This window comes from Thunnus maccoyii, chromosome 15, assembly GCF_910596095.1.
Source record: "Thunnus maccoyii chromosome 15, fThuMac1.1, whole genome shotgun sequence".
Taxonomy (NCBI): Eukaryota; Metazoa; Chordata; class Actinopteri; order Scombriformes; family Scombridae; genus Thunnus; species Thunnus maccoyii.
The window spans coordinates 6612822-6631591 of record NC_056547.1 but is presented as its reverse complement, the minus strand read 5'-3'; the positions used below and the strand labels follow the sequence as shown (position 1 = coordinate 6631591).

Genomic DNA, 18770 nt, shown 5'->3' with positions numbered 1-18770 from the left:
ATCTATCAGTACCACAGATAAAACCCGAATAAATCCTCTAACATCAATAATCTGAACATTAACAATAATGTTACAATGACATTAACATTTATCATCCGCATGACAAATACAGGACATGTGAAGATGACAAATGTATAAGATACAAATATAAGCTCTAAGAAGTGTTATTGCTTTAATACGTGAGTTTCAATGAAAAGAGGAGTATCTAAATATTAAAAAATATATTTATATTGTGTAAAATTGTGGAAACGTTTGAACGTTGGAAATGTTTATGTGTAAAAAGAGTTACAGCTGTTACTTGGTGTGGAGGAGCAATGTGTGTTGGAAGACTAAAACATAACTCAGATATTTATACTTTGGTTAAAGTGAGAGAAGTTGGTATGCAGTGTTCAAACTGTAATCACAATGAAACAAAGAGAGAAACAAAAGCTGTGTTTATTCAATCGTGGCCTAGTGCAGAATCTTCATAAGTGTTTCTAAAACGCAACTGTCAAACTAATTATTGGTGAAAGCATGAGTAGTTGAACATTTAAAGTTTTAGGTTTGACTCCAGCATTGGAAGCAGAGGTTAAAGTGCTGCATGTCTGATGTGCCATCATCATCAAAGACAGTACATCACATGACTAACTGACATGAATTTGATATCTGAAGACAAAAGATGCCCCACTGGAGTAACGTTGTGGCTCTTTGGTGTCTGGTAGCTGCTGCAGTGATTCATCTCCACCAAAGGTTTGAGGAAACAGCTGGACAGCAGCATCAGTTCTCTCCAGATGTTGTTACTCCTGCAGTGGAGGATTCACATCAACATTAATGCTTCTATCAGCTCTCAGATAATCTTCACAGATATCATTTTTCACTGCATCCGCTGATGACCTGAAACTCATAAATCTGATCTATGAATTCACACTTTAGTTTGATGTATCATGTGACTTTCTGACGGGTCCTGTGATGTCACATCTCAATATTCATTAAAACAAGTTTTGTTAATGAACATTTATGGTGCAAAATACAATAAAAGCATCTTTATTTGAGTTCACTATTCTCCCCAAATCTTTACTGGAAAGCTGCAAAGACAGAGTAACAAATAGAAAAGGACCTGGAATTATTAGTGGTCATATTATACAGTAAATATATGTTTGATTTTAGTCCAAAATAATTTTAATCAGTATTACATTAAAACCTCAGTGTCAGCTGTTTCCTGTAACTATACTGGATCACTTGACTTAGAAATTCTGCCAAATCAGACAAACAGTTTTTTAACAAAGACAGACTTTCAGTATATTTATGAGAGTATTATATCAGTATACTGTAGCTAGTTTCAGGAGGAGCAACAGAGAGATTCTTCATACAGTATCTGCAAAGTGTTGATGACATGATGAAATACTCACTGTGATCAGTTAAGAGCTGCATCTCTGACCTCAGAAATTTCAAAGGATGATGGGTCTGAAGCTATAAAAGAAAAACAAGGTGTTTAATTTAAGCTATACACTGCATTTATCTGTACATAGAGAGAGAGATAAACTGACACAATACTCACAGTTTGCAGGCCTGAATCCTGAAATACAGATGAGAGATTACAATATTTCAAAATGTAAAATGTCAGAATTTATGAAAGCAAACAAAGAAAACACTAATAAATGTTTTATAGAAACATTGTATTAATTCCACTGATTTCTTCTTTTATTTTGAAAGGTAAGAGAGTAACTCTTTAGCTGGAGGTCACGTTACTGAACATCAGCCAGGTTACACTGTTATTTGTTGTTAAAATGACTTGATGATGAATAAAAGTATGTTTGTCTCTCACCATTATCTCTCCTTCTCCAGATGAAGACTCCAGTGATGCAGACTGCCAGGAGCAGCAGCAGTCCTACAACACCTCCAATAACAGGACCAGCAGGGAACTCTGAGGGAGAAACAGGAACCAGAACAAAACATTCACAGTGCATAAAGGGCATGCCAATGCACTTTTAGTATTTTCACCTATAATAATGTATGATAATCATACATCATTATTGAAGATTATGTTTCTTATTTTCATCCCCTTAAAACACAGGACTTTCCCCGTCGTGACACACAGACAGTTTGGGAATCCTGTGAGAGTTTTCTACTGAGGAAACTGATTATTGTCCAGGATGTGCAGAGTTGTTAATATGAGTGTAGCAACTCAATTATACTGCCAAAAGCAGATGATGTCTCTTTCTAGGTGAAATTAATGTTACTGGACATGTTGATGTGATGGTTTAATTTGGCATCACAATAATTCATACAATGATCATCTGCAGGTGAAAACCACCTTAGTGCTTCAGACCTCTGTGTGTCCATCCTGTGTCTATGTTGTACCTGTTCCCTGTCTTTGCTGTATTACACCTTTTGTGTCTGTTATTGTAATACTAAAGCTTTGTTCTTTATGTTTTTCATCCTGTCATCTTTGAGTTGATCACCCTGTCCTCCCTGAAAGCTCTTGCTCTCTCCTGCATGGTCACATGTTTCCTCAGATCAGCAACAGTTCTAGTTTGTTCTTACTTGTTTTAATAAATCTTATTTTCACATACAAACAGTAGATTGTCTTGTGAGTAATCCCATGACAGTGTAATTAATGAAATACAAGTAAAGTAAAAATGTGGTCTAGCATTTTGCATGTTGTGTTTCTTTTTTCTGAAATTATGTTTTATGTTTAATTTGGTTAGATTTGTGACAGACCTGTGCTCCTAATCATTTGCTGGCACAACACTAGATTTGAACTGTTTTTTGTTGCATTCACTAAAGTAATTTTTAGTAGGTCATGTGCATAATGTAACAAGTAAGAAACAATATTTATTTGAATGAGCAGAACAGCAGTTTTGTTTGTTAACCCTGTAATTAACTAACCTTCAGCTCCAGAAAGTCAAGATTGTTTCGAACTCATTCAAATTGTAAAATCAGAGCTCAGGTTTAACATCTTCTAAATGTTCATGGCAAATTACATGTATACATTAAATAAACACTGTAAAGTCAGTATTCCAGTCTTACCCCAATTGGTTCTGATCACTTTTTTGTCTAGTTTGGTGATGATGTCGTTCTTTGCACCAGAAAGATGAAACACACATTCGTACCTCCTCCAGTCTTCAGGTTTGACTGATGAAAGGTTCAGGTCAACACTCATCTGGAAGGATCCATCATGGTTGGGGAGGATCTCTCCGTGTTCCACGTCCTCATGAAGCTCCTCTCCATCTTTCCTCCAGAACATCATGGCTCTGTAAGGGTAGAAACCTGTAGCGTGGCAGCTGACTGGAGAGGAGGGAGTCTTCTGGAGGAGAGACACTGAGGGAAGCTCTGGAGAGATAAATGGTGAGGGTTGAGGGAGGGAGGTTAGAAACAGAAGATGCATTCAAATATTGTTGTGTCCATGAAACTACATCAGGTCATGTGATTCTACCTGTTCTCAGCAGAGAGCTCTTCCCAAGGTCCAAATATTTCTTCAAAAACTCAGGGAACTGCTGGGTGAGGAAGTAGTTCCACCTTTCATTGTGAGCTCTATCTCTGTCCCACTTGTGTTTGGTGATGACAGCTTGTGGTTTTGGAGCGATCCATGTCAGTGTCTTCAGGTCAAATGCTATGAAGTCTTCTCCATCATAACCAAACTGAACAAAACCATTAACCTCTCCAGTCTCATCATCCCATTCACAGCTGTTCATCATCTGGAAGATGTGGACACCTGAGAGAGAGACAGAGAGCAGAGTGAGATCCCACAGAGGGTTACAGGTGGCTGGAGCCTATGTGAGGCTGCAGTTTAGAAAATGTCAAGGAACATGTGGAAGAGTCACCTCTTCATTGCAAGACCAACACACAGAAATACACAAACTGACATCAAGGGGTCAAACTTTCCAACCAAAACGTACTTGACCTGCAGTTTTTAAGCATCCAGATCAAACCAAACATGACAAGAAGGGCAACACACACACACACACACACACACACACACACAGACACACACAGACACACGCACACCAAGATTCAAATGTAGAACCCTTTTGTTCAATTTTTCAGTGAATCCAGCACATAGCTACCAGGGAAACTATATATAATATTAATATTGACGACCCATTTTGAAAGAGTCCCTCACATTACATGGCTGGTAATAGAGGGAGGGATGTGAGTGAAGAATATATGCACATTTAGTAAACTGCGTATGTGTTTGGACATGTAAACATGTGTGTTTATAATGCAACTATATCTGTTTGCTATTTGACAAAAAACACAACTTTACATTTTTACAGTATTTTTACTTACCTTCAGTTTGGTTCAGTTGCTGCTTCAAAATGTCAATGTGAGCTTTGTGGTCATATTGGTCTAATACACACTGCTGCGTGCACCACTCCAAGTACTGTGGATCATCTTCAAACATTTTTTGTGACCAGTCCTGTTTGGCTTCCACTGTCTTACTGATGCTGTCACAGTAACCCCATTGAACTTCATCAACCAACCCAACACCCACATAATCTGGGAAGTTTTTGACTCCAGAGGACGTTGTGGCAAAAATCTTCAGCGAGTGTTTCACTGTAAGAGAAAGAAGTTTTAAGGGTTTTTAAGTTCATTTTTTTATAATCATGCATTTATGTATACTTGTGATAATGACATTTAATTACATTCAATATTTTGCCCAGCATGAAACCTGAGACACACAAAGTTAGTGATGAGCTGGTGATGAAAGTAGAACATCTACCAACCTAAGAGCCAGATATTATACTTGGAATGATTGAGACTAAACAAAAGCTAAAAGGAGAGTGAATATTGACCTTCCATTGGCCAGGCAGCCAAAAACACAACTCAAAACATAAATGAATGCTGGATATGTTAATAGGCAATATTCTGTCAACACATTTGCCATAATGACTAAGACAGCTTTATTATCCTTACTGATCATCATTTTATAAAAGGTTAGTAATGACTACATATACATTCAAGTGTAAATCTAATCAAAATGTTAAATCTTGATATAAATATCTGTACACTGCTATGAGATTCCTGAAAGTGGAACAACATATGGTGAGCAAAGCATATGAATTACAACTATTTATCAGTGTTTTCTCCAGTTTGTCTTTTTTTACTTGAATAGTGACAAAATATCTTCTAAATCTTTAGAAATTATGTTATTTTAATCACATTTGCTAAAAAATCTGTATGTAGTCATAATAATTAATATGAGTTATTAGTACAGTAGGAAGCTTATATGATATGAGCCCTGAAATCTGATCTGCGTTTAGTTGATGTGGTGGAAAAAACAAAACAACATTGTACAAATCTGATGAAATATTTTCAGAATTGTGACTTTGGTGAATAATGTTCAATAACATCAGTATCAAAAACCTCAAACCAAGAGGGAACAAAAGTCAACTAAATCAGGCCTAGGTCAGTAATGATTACAAGATAAAGACCTCATAATTACAAAATAGTTTTCTGATGAATTCATATTAACCAGATACTTCCTCTCAATAATGAGGTAAATATCTTCAACATAATATAGCTATTAGTTATACATTTAATCCTAATATAGGAGATGCTACATTATTATGAGAGCAAATTATTTGAAGAAAATATCTCTCCAGTTTTCTTCTGCTCTTAATGCAATGTGCCTCCATTACCAATCAATATCATTTATTGACTTTAATCAATAATTAATCAGCAGTGAACAGACATGTCAAAATCTGAGGTATGTTAAGCTCTGCAGTAAATGTACAGTTATATTTAAAAGAGATACTGCAATATAATAAATATTTGTGAAATTGTGCTTTACTACATGATGCTGGTACATTAAGCTGCAGTTAATAGTCTAAGTGAGAATCATTACACTTAATGAAAGACCAACATCATGTGAAGCAGAAGGTCATACTCAAGTATCTCCTCTTGTGTCACATAGACTCCACACATGCAGTTATTAAGGTGTTAATACATTCTTTTGGACAGTTTTGGAATATCTGTAGTTTTAAAATACACTGAGACATGATGTAGCCCATGATTTATACCTAGCCTATAGTTTTCACATTATTATAAGTTAATGTTGTATTCCTGTCTTGCAACACCTGAGTCAGTCTCACAGGTGATCTACAGTACAGTACTGGCCCTCAGAAGGTGTAAATGTAATGAGAATATTGCCTTGAAATCACAGTTACAGTCACAAAGGTCTTCTTATGAAATATGAAATTGATTGGTGTCATTTACTGTGTATTTAAAACAAATCCAGATACAAAATATAAAAACTCCTTTATTAAAATAATACTTGCTTGAGTTATGTGCTTTGAGGTTTACACTTAAATCTTGTTCTGTGAATATCATATTATTATATATTATAACATATCACACACACACACACACACACACACACATATATATATACATATATATATAACTCCTTTATAACTCCATGCATACCATATTATTGTGTAACTAAAGATATATATATATATATATATATATATATATATATATATATTATTATATTATTGTATTGTTAGTTTTTCATCCATGACAAGTCATAGCTGTGCACTTGAGAGAGGTAAGTTTGCCTGTTATAAGATACTACAGTGCTGGACCGAGATGCCTGCTACAAGCTAATCTTCAAAAGTATAGACCCATTTCTCAACTTGTTTTTATTCAAATTCATGTAATGAAGTCGAAGACATAAACATAATAAATCCCTGGGGTGTGGGTGAAGCTTGGCTGCCAAACTCACATGCATAAAAAATGTTTGTCACAGCAAAGGGCAAAAGCATTTGATTTTATTGTAGCCTACTTTATCCATATATGTATATACTGATTCATACGAGGAAGTTGCACCGTAAGTTATGGGAAATTACAGTCTAAATCCCCAATTGTCTCTCCCTTGTCCCTCACCGTCTTGTTTTGACGTCTTTTCTATATTTAACTACCAGTAACAACCGATAAGTATTTTATATGCACAGATTCATATGAGGAAGTTACACCAGAAGTTCCGGGAAATTAAATGACGAGAAGTTATACAAAGTTAAATGCAGGCTGTATTATAAAGTGTTACCAAACATGAATGCTGAAACAAAAGTTTAAACTGTTTAAATAAGATGATTCCATTACCTGGAGATACAACATGGCAAAAGAGAGGCAACAACATGATCCCCTTCATCTTGCTTTGATAGCGACATTAAAAACGAGGAAAGAGGAAAGACTGTCACTAATACGTACAGGCATATAGAATGACCAATAGAAATTAGAAATAGCTGTGCATCATGTGTAACCATGTGGAGTAAATTCAATATTTGACTGGCTAATCAGATTCAACAGGAAAATGTAGGATTTGTGTGTGTGTGTGTGTGTGTGTGTGTGTGTTTACCAGTTTGATAGCATGTGGTAAAATGAGCAACTGTTTAAAGTCGAGAATGAAATTGATCCTAAACTTATTTAAAGTTAAAGTGCCAAAATAAAAAACTGTAACAACTCAGCTCAAAAAAATGCGATTTAAAAGACCAGTATGCAAAGCAAGGTAAAACAAGAGTGTAAATGGCACAATTCATACAATGAGTCAGTTTCAAATTGCTTTATGGAAAAGGAGTTAAATACAAAAACCTGTGAATGACTCCTTACATGTGAACAAGGGCTTAAGACTAAAAATTTGACACCATGGAAGCTACACAGCTAATACATGTGTGATGATGTCTGTCATCTTTGGTTTGCTGTGTATTCATCTGTCTGTCTGCTCTGCGCTACACAGGTGGAGACAAACGGAGACACCTGGTGCTGGTATAAAGCCTGGCCACAGATGGCAGCTTGTCTCTCCTCTGACTGTTTGTTGCTGCTGCTGTTTGCAGCTTTTCACTTCTCCCTTCAGGCACCTGTTCTGGTTTGGTTTAGTTATGCCGCTTTAGTTATTTATTTTGCTTTCATGCACCTTTCAACACACACATACACCCTCACCACCCATGCATCACATACAACACTTATCCCACTTATTTCCTTTAATTCGGTTTATTTTGTCTGAATAAATATCTTTTGTTAAATTTTGACATGGTTTTTGTTATGGCCACTTGAGCCAGGTTATAACACATGCATACAGTAGATACATGGTCAATTGATCATGATGTGACATAGATGCACAAACAACCACTCTAGATCCATTTAGATATTCAACCAGGGTAATCATTTCTGTTGAAGGGCCTCATCCTACTACATAAATGTTATTAATGGTAACAAGCAACCCATTTACACTTTCCTTCGTCCTCATATGTCAGATTTCTGTGTGATAGTTCACCTACAAATCTCTCTGGATTGCTGACATGCCACAATTAACAGAAATATAAGTGTTTATATAAGTTCACATTACAGATTAATAAATATTAGAGGTAAGACAGTGTGTCCAGATGTCTTCTGTCCTCAAGTTTTACAATTTACAATTTACAATTTCATTTAGTATTTTTATCCAAAGCAATGTACATCTGGGAGCTGATACAACACAAGCAGGGATCTAGTCAGTTTTAATAAAGTTTAAAATGTTGAATGTTGATATGGAATAATATTACATAATGGTGCTTACCATTATCGTAGTACTTTCAGGGCTTTACCCTCCAGCCCGATGGTTCCCAACCAAGGGGTCACACCCCTCCAAAGGGTCACAAGATAAATCTGAGGGGTCGTGAGATGATTAATGGGAGAGGAAAAAATAAAAAACAAAGCTTTGATACACAACTTTGTATTTAATTTTTGAATTTTCCTATAATCTGCTTTTTTATGAGATGTGCCTCTTTGTGCCTCATTTAAATGAATTTATATGAAGCCATCTAGAAGGGAGCCCTCAACTACATAAGTTTTTTTAAGGGTCACAAGCCAAAAAGGTTGGGAGCGACTGCACTGACCTGTTGACCATGAGTAATTATAATTATTTCATCTACACAACAATTTTTTCCCCCTGTATTTACAGTTTAACATCTTTAAATAGGAGCCACGCTCATTTAATCTGCTAGAATATTCATCTCACTGTAACAAAAGTTGATAAACATATGTTTGAAATAATGAGGACTTTATTATAAAAAAAAACATTTTGAGCATTGCTATTCAACATCTACTTGTTTATAGAAATTCAGCAAAGAGAAAGTATCTAATTTTTGTACAAATATTTTAGAGAACATGGATAAAAGAGAAAAATGTAAAAATGCATGTAAATCACACACTCAAATTATACAAAATAAATTTCTTACTTTTTATAATTGCTTTTATACAATATACATTAAATATTAAGTTTTTCTATAATGTTGACGCTGTAAGCATGACAAATTCAATTCCATCCACCTCCTTATTGGTTTTGGGGGAGGAATTTATCATAATAACTTGACAAATAAAAGCCAAACTATCTGTACACACACACTTAAAACACAAAAAGATTACAAACAAAAAGCATTAAAATATTCATGATCAGTAACATTTTCTAAACAGAAGGCTTCATTTATCTACAGTGTTTTTAAAGTACTAATATGTGTTGTTTTTGTGCCAGTTTAATAAAATACATCTCCAATATTTCCTTCTAGTAAACAGTGTATTTATTTACACGCTCCAATGACTCATACAGCATATTTTCTCTCTCTCAGTAATTCCACTCATCATCAGCTACAACATTTTCTTTTCAGCTATAATGTGACACAGCAGTTTTACAGCAACTAGAGGTGTAAATAGTTCACATCACAGCATTTACTGTTTTGTCGTCTCATGTGTAGCAACTCGCTATATGCAGGATGGTGTGTTTATTTCACTCAGGCTTCTGTGTTCAGTTTCATGGAGACTTCAGAGTTGTTGTCAGGAGCTGTGAGGTCAGAAACACACTGTTTGTCCACTTATGCTATACTGCTGTTATTTTTTTATGTACTGTATGTACAGTACTGTGCAAAAGTTTAAGGCACTAAAAGTAAAGTGGGGATGCTTTCAAAAATAATGCCATAAATAGTTTTTATTTGTCAACTAGTCAGAACTAGTAAGAACATGCAAACTCCACCCGGGATGGCAGGGTTTGAACCCAGGACCTTCCTCCTGTGAGAAGTGCTAACCACTGAGTCATCATGCTACCTGTATTTAGACAGGCAGGTAGTTTTGGAGCCCTCTTAATGATAGTTTTCCTTGTTTGGTTTGGGAAATATGTGCTGGTGCTTTTCCTTTGTGCCTTCATTTCCTTATAACTTGCATGTGATTACTTTAATTTTGTTCCTGCTGCTTCAATAACTCTACTGCTAAACTTTAACAGGCTCTGTGCTGTTTTATTTCCCCTATAGAGCGCTCTAACAGACAGTTAAAAGATTAGAAAATGGGTCAAAAAACATCATTTGACTTTTTCCCAAATTTGACTCCTGAAGCTTTATTACACTTTATTCATGCTTGCTTCATTTATTTATTTTTTTACTTTCATGCTTCCACATCAATCATCTGACTGATTTTCCACTTTACCCACTCAGACTTTGTCAGACTTCCAATTGTCTTGTTGCTATCTACCTTTAAAACTTTTCCTCTGTCTGCTACTGCTACTGCTACATTGCAGAAAGATGTCCCACACATTTTTGAGTGGTTTTACTTTATAACAATGATTCTAAAATGAAATAAAAAATATTAGGCTACCAAACACAGAAGTTTTAATATGCTGAGTGTTGTTTGTGATTCCAGCAAAATACACAGAAATATACACCTTTTACACTCTTTTAAACCATTTTTAAACCTACCAATTATGCAGTGTAACCAGAACATTGCCATCAAATGTATCTTTTTAATGATTTGAACACCAGAAAGGATTTTTAAAGCCCCAATTTACTGGAGTGGTGGAAATTGTAGTTTCACCTCAGCAAATAAAATTACCAGATAACAAAATACAATATACTGAAAATATTCTGTTGAGTTTTAAAATATTGATTATTTCGAAAGATTTGAACTTCATTTATCTACTATGCTTTTAAAGTACCATCATTTCTTTTAATCATATGTCTTCATTATTTTATAGAAGTGTCACAGTTTTATCACAAAGTAAATGCTTAATCATCCCTTGATGTAACAGTTTCTGAAAGTGAAAAAGCTACTTTTTAGCAGGATATCAACTTTTAGCTAAGATTTATTTAAAGCTTAACATTGAAAAGTGAGTCAGGAAACAACTGGGTCTCTTTTTTTATAATTTAAGGTGTTGTTATAACTGAAGATAGGAATAGTTCATCACAGCATTTACTGTTTTGCCAACCCATTTGAAGTAATGCAACATGCAAAGTGTGTCTGTCAGTCAGGTTTCCGTTTCATTTTCATGCATTCAGCCCTGAAAAAGTATGTGATGTCATGTTTCTGATGCAGGTAATAAATATCTGTAGACTGTAGACAGCAGGTGAGAGCAATGCTACTGTTTGTTAGTGATAGTCTGGTATTAAAAACGGTGATGAAACACACTAGAATATAACATAATAACTTTTTTATTTCCAAACACAGTGCAACAGTGTTTCATTTGACCAACCGAGCACATCTGCCTGGTCAAGTTTAACAAAGGTGAACTCTGACATGTGAATCTGCCAGGCAAGGCCTCTATTATTGAAAAGCAAAAGCAGAAAAAAAAACAGCACAAAAGGAGTGAAACAGCAGGGTATCAGATTTTGACAATCATTTATGTAATCAACAATGTTTGCATGTTGAGAAACCAAACAGAGACATTGTGCCAATAAAAAAAACAATAAAATAACAGACAGTATTGAGAACATTTGGAAAGATAAAATGATCAAAATGATTAAACCCATTTCAAAATATGGATTACAAGCTTACATTATAAAGGTATAAAAGTACAAATATCTCTCTATATAAAGCAAGGAATCTGTCTGTCTGTATGTATGCATGTATGTTTGTGAGTTTGTCCTTCACATATCTTGAGAACAGTTCCACCGTGCAAGACTTAGTGCTCAATGTCTAAGGCACGTTCAGAAATATATAAAAAATACCTAATAAATAATGTTGTTTTTACAAAGATTTGCTTCTTCAACTGCCTGTGAACTCAACGAAATAGTAAAGTAATAGTAAATATGGACAGCATGACTCTGCCATTGCAACCCACACTGTAGTCGGGGGTGGGATTACATGTGTAGTGATAATGACTTGATAAACGTTTAAAAGACTTAAACTCTACCATTGAGCTGTGTAACGTAATTGTGAATGAAACTTGGCATGTACATTCAAGACTTAGTGTTGGATGTCTCAGGTACGTTCAGAAATATGTAAAAATACCTCATAAACAACGTTGCTTCTGCTCATTCTTCTGCACATTGATTCAACATGTAGAAATACGGACAGCGCCACTCTGCCATTGCAACCCACATTGTGGTTCGAGATGGGATTACATCCGTAGTGATGAGAACTACCATAGAGAATGAATTTAAACACACACTTCAAGTCTCAGGCAGGTTTTGATCGGGCTTTACAGTTCATCCGATCAACTTCAGCTCAACTCAAAACTGTAGTGTCCAGATATTCTGCTTGTGAGATGTTTAGGGAGCAAATTGTAGTGTCTACCAATAGTCTGCATGAGAGGCGTTTAGGGGAGGGGCACAACTCTCTCTAGGTATTGAGAAATTGGCCCGTTCCGAACAGGCACGTTTTGAACGGGCACTAGTAAAATATAAATGTATATATTCAGGCAGACATAGATACTATGTGAAAACTTCAGTCTCCGTGATATAATGAGGCATAAAACACAATCACAAAAACACACATTTGATTGATTGATTGATTGATTGATTTAGATCTACAATATCACATTTTGGAATATATTGGTAACCAGACTTAATTTATCTACTATGCTTTCAATGTACTATCATCATCATCAGTTAAAGATAAGTTAAAGCTAGAATATGACACAGAAGTTTAACACTGAATTAGGAAACAATTTGTATTTTGTGTACACAAGTGGGCAGCTTTGGTTAACTGGAAGTGTGAATAATAGTCTTTCATTTTTCTTTGTCCCACATGAAGTCTCTCACTATGCTCAGGCTTCTGGATTCAGTTGCTCAGAGAGCTCAGTGATGTTGTTAGTAGCTGAAAGGTCAGAAACACACTGTTAGTTCATTTATCCTGCACTGAACTGCCTTTTGTTTTTGCCCAACATCTGACGTCTCATCCAGAACCAAGTGAAACATTTGCATCTGTTAGAATCAATGACCTGGCTCATGAACTTGAATGTGACATTTGCAACCTGCAGCATCCAACCCCATGAGCTTCAGACTAAAAAGCAGCAGAATAACGTTATCTGTCTTTTACTTCTGCAAAGAGGTTGATGCCAACATTACATCACTAGATATTGTTGCATACTTCAACTTCAACTTGAAACACAAATTTGAACCACTGACCAATTGACAGCACTGACTTTTGAGAGTTTCCAAAATGAGGAAGCTAAAAAAAGGCAGTTTGCAGTCGTGAGACAGGAGTCTATGTAATTAATTTATCATCAGAAGTATCTAGCTGACTCGCTAACTGGCAGTTTAGGCTATTTGTCCAATCCAGCACCAAAAAGGCGACAAAAACAAGCATGAACTGAAGGAATACTAAAGTAAACTAAATTTGTCTTTTTTTTCTCACATGTGTAACATTTGATTCCAGTCTCACCCCAATTGGTCCTGATCACAGCTTTGTCCAGTTTGGTAATGATGTCGTCCTTTAGACCAGAGAGCTGAAACACACATTCATACTTCTTCCAGTCATCAGGTGATACTGATGAAACGTTCAGGTCAACACTCATCTGGAAGGATCCATCATGGTTGGGGAGGATCTCTCCACGTTCCTCATGAAGCTCCTCTCCATCTTTCCTCCAGAACATATCGGCTCTGTGAGGGTAGAAACCAGTAGCGAAGCAGCTGACTGGAGAGGAGGGAGTCTTCTGGAGGAGAAACACTGAGGGAAGGTCTGGAGAGTGAGAGAGAGAGAAAGACAGACAGATAATGGTAGAGAGAAAGACATAAACTGAACATCACAGACACATTATAGTTCATCATATGCAATAATTCTCTACATGTTGGTTCATTTGGATTACAATGTTACTGCACATTATCAACAGACGAGTATATAAATATAATTGTGTCCATGAAAACACATCAGATCATGTGATTCTACCTGTTCTCAGCAGAGAGCTCTTCCCATAGTCCAGACTCATCTTCAGCCACTGAGGGCAAATATTGGTGAGGAAGTTCTTAATGAAGATTGATTGAGCTTTTTCACGATCCCACTTGTGCTGGATGATGACAGCTTGTGGTTTGTAAGCGTTCCATGTCAGTGTCTTGAGGTCAAATGATAAGAAGTCTTCTCCATCATAACCAATCTGAGTGAAACCAATAACCTCTTCAGTCTCATCATCCCATTCACAGCCAGCCATAACCTGTAAAATGTGGACATCTGAGAGAGAGACAGAGACACAGACTGCAGTAAACCAGAGTGAGATCTCAACACAGTCAGCTATCATCAGTTGATATCACATCTTCACCATAGAGACACACTGATCCACACACACCAAAACAGAAGATCTACACCTTCTGCTGTTATTGGCTGGATGGAAAACACTCACAGCCAATCATCATCTGGACAGTGTGGACAACTCAGAGGGAGACAGAGAGGCAGAGACTGCTGGGAAACAGAGTCCATTTCCTGTCTTTACCACAGAAACACACTGCCTCCACTGAGACCAACACAGTTTATCTACACTGTTGAAGGTGGTGTGTGTGGTCAATTCAATTTTATTTATATAGCGCCAAATCACAACAAAAGTCATCTCAGGGCACTTTTCCCATAGAGCAGGTCAAGTACTCTTTAATTTACAGAGACCCAACAATTCCCCCATGAGCAAACACTTGGCAACAGCGGCAAGGAAAAACTCCCCTTTAACGGGAAGAATCCTCAAGCAGAACTGGACGCTAGGTGGGAAGCCATCTGCCTTAACCGGCAGTACTTAGTCAAACAGTTAACAGTGTGTAAATAAAACACTGAGGGTGTTTGAGAGAGGTCTCTTTGAGTTTTTGTGTGTGTGTGTGTGTGTGTTTATGTAGATACACTTATGTTCTGATACTTCATACTTTTAGACAAACATCAGTGTTGTTACCTCATTCCAAGACCTTCTAGTAGGAAAGCACACATGCTTCAATAGATGTTGTGGACTTGAGCTTGTATATGAGTTTTCTGGTGTGTATGTGCACATGCAAAAAGTAACTTTGAATGTCTGTGCATTTATTTATAGATAGATTTGGGTGTAGATACCCCTCTAGATGTCTGTATATTATGTTATGTTGTATATGTCAAATGCATATAATATTAATAGTATAATATAGTATTTCTTGCCCTTCAGTTGGGGTGGTGGGGATGGTTTTGCAGATGGGGTGAGAGAAATTATCTATATTGTCATTATGATGTATAGAGTTGCTTAACATGTATTCTACTAGTGTATTCAAGTGAACTGTTGTTCACCAAGCTGCACAAAACAATAAAGAAACATTAATTAAACACACAAGAAATATACCTCCAGTTTGGTTTAAGTACTGCTCCAAAGTGACAAGGTCAGTTTTTAGAGTTACATAGATAGACACACAGATCTGAGTGTAAAACTCCAACTGCTGAGGATGATCTTTGATTAATTTTTTTGCCCAGTCCTGTTTGGGTTCTGCTCTCTTGCTGTTGCTGTCACAGCAACCCGCCTGAACTTCATCAACCACAGCAACAGCCACAAACTCTGGGAAGGTTTGGAGTCCAGATGATTCAGTCAGCAAATATGTCAAGGAGTGTTTCACTGTAGGACAAACAAAGTTTTAAATAACAATTTTTCATGAATATTTTTCATATATGATTCTATGAGCACAACAGACTTTAAATTTCTGTTCAGTCCAAAGAATAATGAAGATTATTGTATTTATTTTTTAAACCTCTATTTATACATTAATAGATACATAATTAGAGTGGGTTGAGTTAGCATAAATGCTCTTTCACAGCAATGTTCTGTTTGAAAGACACATACAAACACAACAGAAAAACAAACAGAATCAGGATTAGGTAGAGCAGGTATGGGAAGGATTTTGTGGATGGTTCTGAAGTATTTTGATCTTTATGTGGCGTTGCAGATTACTCCAAGTGACTGGCAATGTAATTGTTAAAGCTTGCAATTCTTTTATTTACAATTATTTGTCAGTAAATGCAGTTTCTGGCAGTAGACTGTGTGTTAGAAGTCATAATAATAATAATAATAATAATAATAATAATAATTGTTTATTTATGTAGCTCTTGTTGCTACAGTATTGCAATATCTATTGATTACAGCACTGTTGCACAGGACAATAAAAACCAATAAGGACTGGCAGTGAATAGACATGTTAAAATCTGAGGTATGTTAAGCTGTGCAGTAAATGTTATTAGAAATAGATACAGAAATATGAATGTTGAAATAGAAGTTACACAACTGTTTAAAAAAGATTATTCTGTTACCTGGAGATACAACATGGTAAAAGAGAAGCAACAACACGAAATCCTTCATCTTGCTTTGATACAGATGTTAGAAAAACAGTTGAGGATGGAGGAAAGACTGTCAAGAGTGTGTACAGTCAAACGGAGTGACCAATAGAAATTATAAACAGCTGTGCATCATGTGTTACCAGGAGAAGTCAATTCATTATCTGACTGGCTGATCAGATTCAACAGGAAAATGCAGTAAATGTGTGTGTGTGCGTGTGTGTATGTGTTTTACCAGAAGTTTAATAGCATGTAGTAACATGAGCAGCTGTTTAATGTTGAGAATAATATTGATCCTAAAATCAGCAAACATTAATTACAGTGATACAATTAAGAAAGTGTTACAACAGCTCAAAGAAAATTCACCAGCAGGTAAAGCAAGACACACAAGTGTATCTACAATATACAGTATAGCACAATTCATACAATGAGGCAGTTTAAGAAGGAATCATATACAAAATCTAGTGAATGACTCCTCATGTGTTAACAAGGGTTTAATAATTCAAACTAAAAGGGAATTTAAACATTTTGTGCTTCTGTGTGAACTTTATAATTTGAATCTCTGTTACCTTTTCCTGCCTGCTTCCAATAAAGCTCTTTGTCTGTGCTTGTCTGCTGCTAAAGTCCAAAACACACCGTGTCATAACACAAAGAATCTGAGACATCGGACATGATGCAATTCCTCACCTGAGGAGCTAATAATGTGTCCAGCTGCAGTTTGCCAGAAAATTCATATTATTAATATTATCTTTACAATCTGTGGGACTGTTTCAAGTAGTGCTCTTCAGATGGAAGTTTGAATTACTAGTATTTAAACATTATTTTCACTGCTGCTTGCAAATCTAGTTTAAAGATTATTTTAGGATGATTGTTTTCTCTTGAACTACACATCAGTGAATCCAGTGAATGAACATTAGTCTGGCCTGGTCTATAACTACACCTTGTTTATCCCACTTGCATTTCATAATTAATAATAGCCTACTATCTAAAGCACATATGTAGCAAAGTTGATTAAGATATGTTTGCAGCTGAGCCCCAAAAGACAGTGGTCATATTGGTTGTCTTAGCTCAACCCAAGTGTGTTTCTAAGCTGTAGTTAGGTTGCTGCAAATATACTATAGTTTGTTGCCAAGCTGGGGAAAGTAATTTCCAAGAAGCAAGCTCACAGTGAATCCTTGTCACCACTCTTCTGAAGCACTTGATGTCACTTCATAAAGAGAAGTTAGGTTTCCTGCTTGTGTAAAATGTTTCTTTCTGACATTCAATGGTTCTCTTCTCTCTCACACACCCTGTGCTTGATTTTCATTCTTTTTTCTTTCTCACTCAGTGAGCTGTGAACCTGGAAGCCTGGATGTCTACCTTCTGCCAATTATAACACAGGACATTTGAATGCATTACAAACTGTGTTATCCTGCAATCTGTTTATGTGTGCTTTTATATTTTTTAAACAATAGTTTGCTAAGCAGCGACTGTTTAGACTCATGACTAAGTTTTGCTGGCAGCTCAGGATATTATAATTAACAGATTTACATTGACCCCCTTTGGAAGGGCATGAACCATAAGAATTATTTTTTTAAAACATACTTAAATATACTTGATATATTTGAAAGCTTCTGAATAAATTTTCAGTTCATAGAGCTGCTTCTTGTCTCATCCTCTTCTGTGCTAAATTTCATGGGTTACGCATTTTTAAATGTAAAACTGAGCTGATCTCATTACTGGACAATTAAGATTGAAGACACATTGTTATTTACAGTATATGTCTGCAATTTATAGCTGTTTTTATTAATATGAATAAGAAGAAAACTTTTCAGTTGTTTACATTTACAGTAAGAAACTGTTCATGTAGATTACACTAGCAACACTGTAAAAATACAGTACATTCCTGCAGATCTAGCTACAGTATCAAACTATAAACCTCACATTCTGCTGCAGAATAGTATAATAATTTTTAAAAGCAATTAACTGTTTAAGTAAATTATGGTAGTGACACTGTAAAAAAACAGTAAAATGCTGGCAACTACAGCTGCCAGTACTTTATTGTAATTTTACAGGAAAATTTGTTACAGTACGGTTGTATCGGTTATCTTAGCTCAACTGAAGTGTGTTTCTAAGCTGTAGCATAGGTTGCTGCAAATATACTGTAGTTTGTTGCCAAGGTGTACTAAAACCTGGGACATAATAGGTGATTTGTTATATGTTGTTCAATGTGATTAACCCTGAGAGGGGAACAGATGCCAGCCGGGGAAAGTAATTCCTAAGAGGACAAACATGCTCACAGTGAATCC

At 35.9% G+C, this 18770-nt stretch overlaps 2 protein-coding genes across 2 annotated transcripts; both read right to left on the bottom strand.

Moving 5' to 3' along the window:
• Positions 1-572: 572 nt before the first annotated feature.
• Positions 573-7175, bottom strand: LOC121913491 (class I histocompatibility antigen, F10 alpha chain-like). The gene is made up of 8 exons (XM_042436145.1): positions 7087-7175; positions 4270-4536; positions 3416-3694; positions 2972-3312; positions 1805-1964; positions 1538-1555; positions 1389-1449; positions 573-782 (listed from the first exon to the last, which is right to left on the bottom strand). The coding sequence occupies exons 1-7, from the start codon at positions 7133-7135 to the stop codon at positions 1394-1396; spliced, it is 1170 nt and encodes a 389-aa protein (XP_042292079.1). The 5' UTR covers positions 7136-7175; the 3' UTR covers positions 573-782; positions 1389-1393.
• A 5813-nt stretch (positions 7176-12988) lies between these two features.
• LOC121913490 (major histocompatibility complex class I-related gene protein-like) lies at positions 12989-16516 on the bottom strand. Its single transcript, XM_042436144.1, has 5 exons — positions 16459-16516; positions 15503-15769; positions 14110-14388; positions 13579-13902; positions 12989-13038 (listed from the first exon to the last, which is right to left on the bottom strand). The coding sequence occupies exons 1-5, from the start codon at positions 16505-16507 to the stop codon at positions 12989-12991; spliced, it is 969 nt and encodes a 322-aa protein (XP_042292078.1). The 5' UTR covers positions 16508-16516.
• Positions 16517-18770: the final 2254 nt, after the last annotated feature.

Coding starts and splice junctions, on each gene's coding strand:
- LOC121913490 (XM_042436144.1), bottom strand. CDS start 16,507: ATGAAGGATTTCGTGTTGTTGCTTCTCTTTTACCATGTTGTATCTCCA. Junction 13,903..14,109: donor GAGCTCTCTGCTGAGAACAG/GTAGAATCACAT, acceptor CTCACTCTCCAG/ACCTTCCCTCAGTGTTTCTC. Junction 13,039..13,578: donor TGGAATCAAATGTTACACAT/GTGAGAAAAAAA, acceptor CTGACCTTTCAG/CTACTAACAACATCACTGAG.
- LOC121913491 (XM_042436145.1), bottom strand. CDS start 7,135: ATGAAGGGGATCATGTTGTTGCCTCTCTTTTGCCATGTTGTATCTCCA. Junction 3,695..4,269: donor GCAACTGAACCAAACTGAAG/GTAAGTAAAAAT, acceptor TCTCTCTCTCAG/GTGTCCACATCTTCCAGATG. Junction 1,965..2,971: donor CTTTACAGTGTTTATTTAAT/GTATACATGTAA, acceptor AAATACTAAAAG/TGCATTGGCATGCCCTTTAT.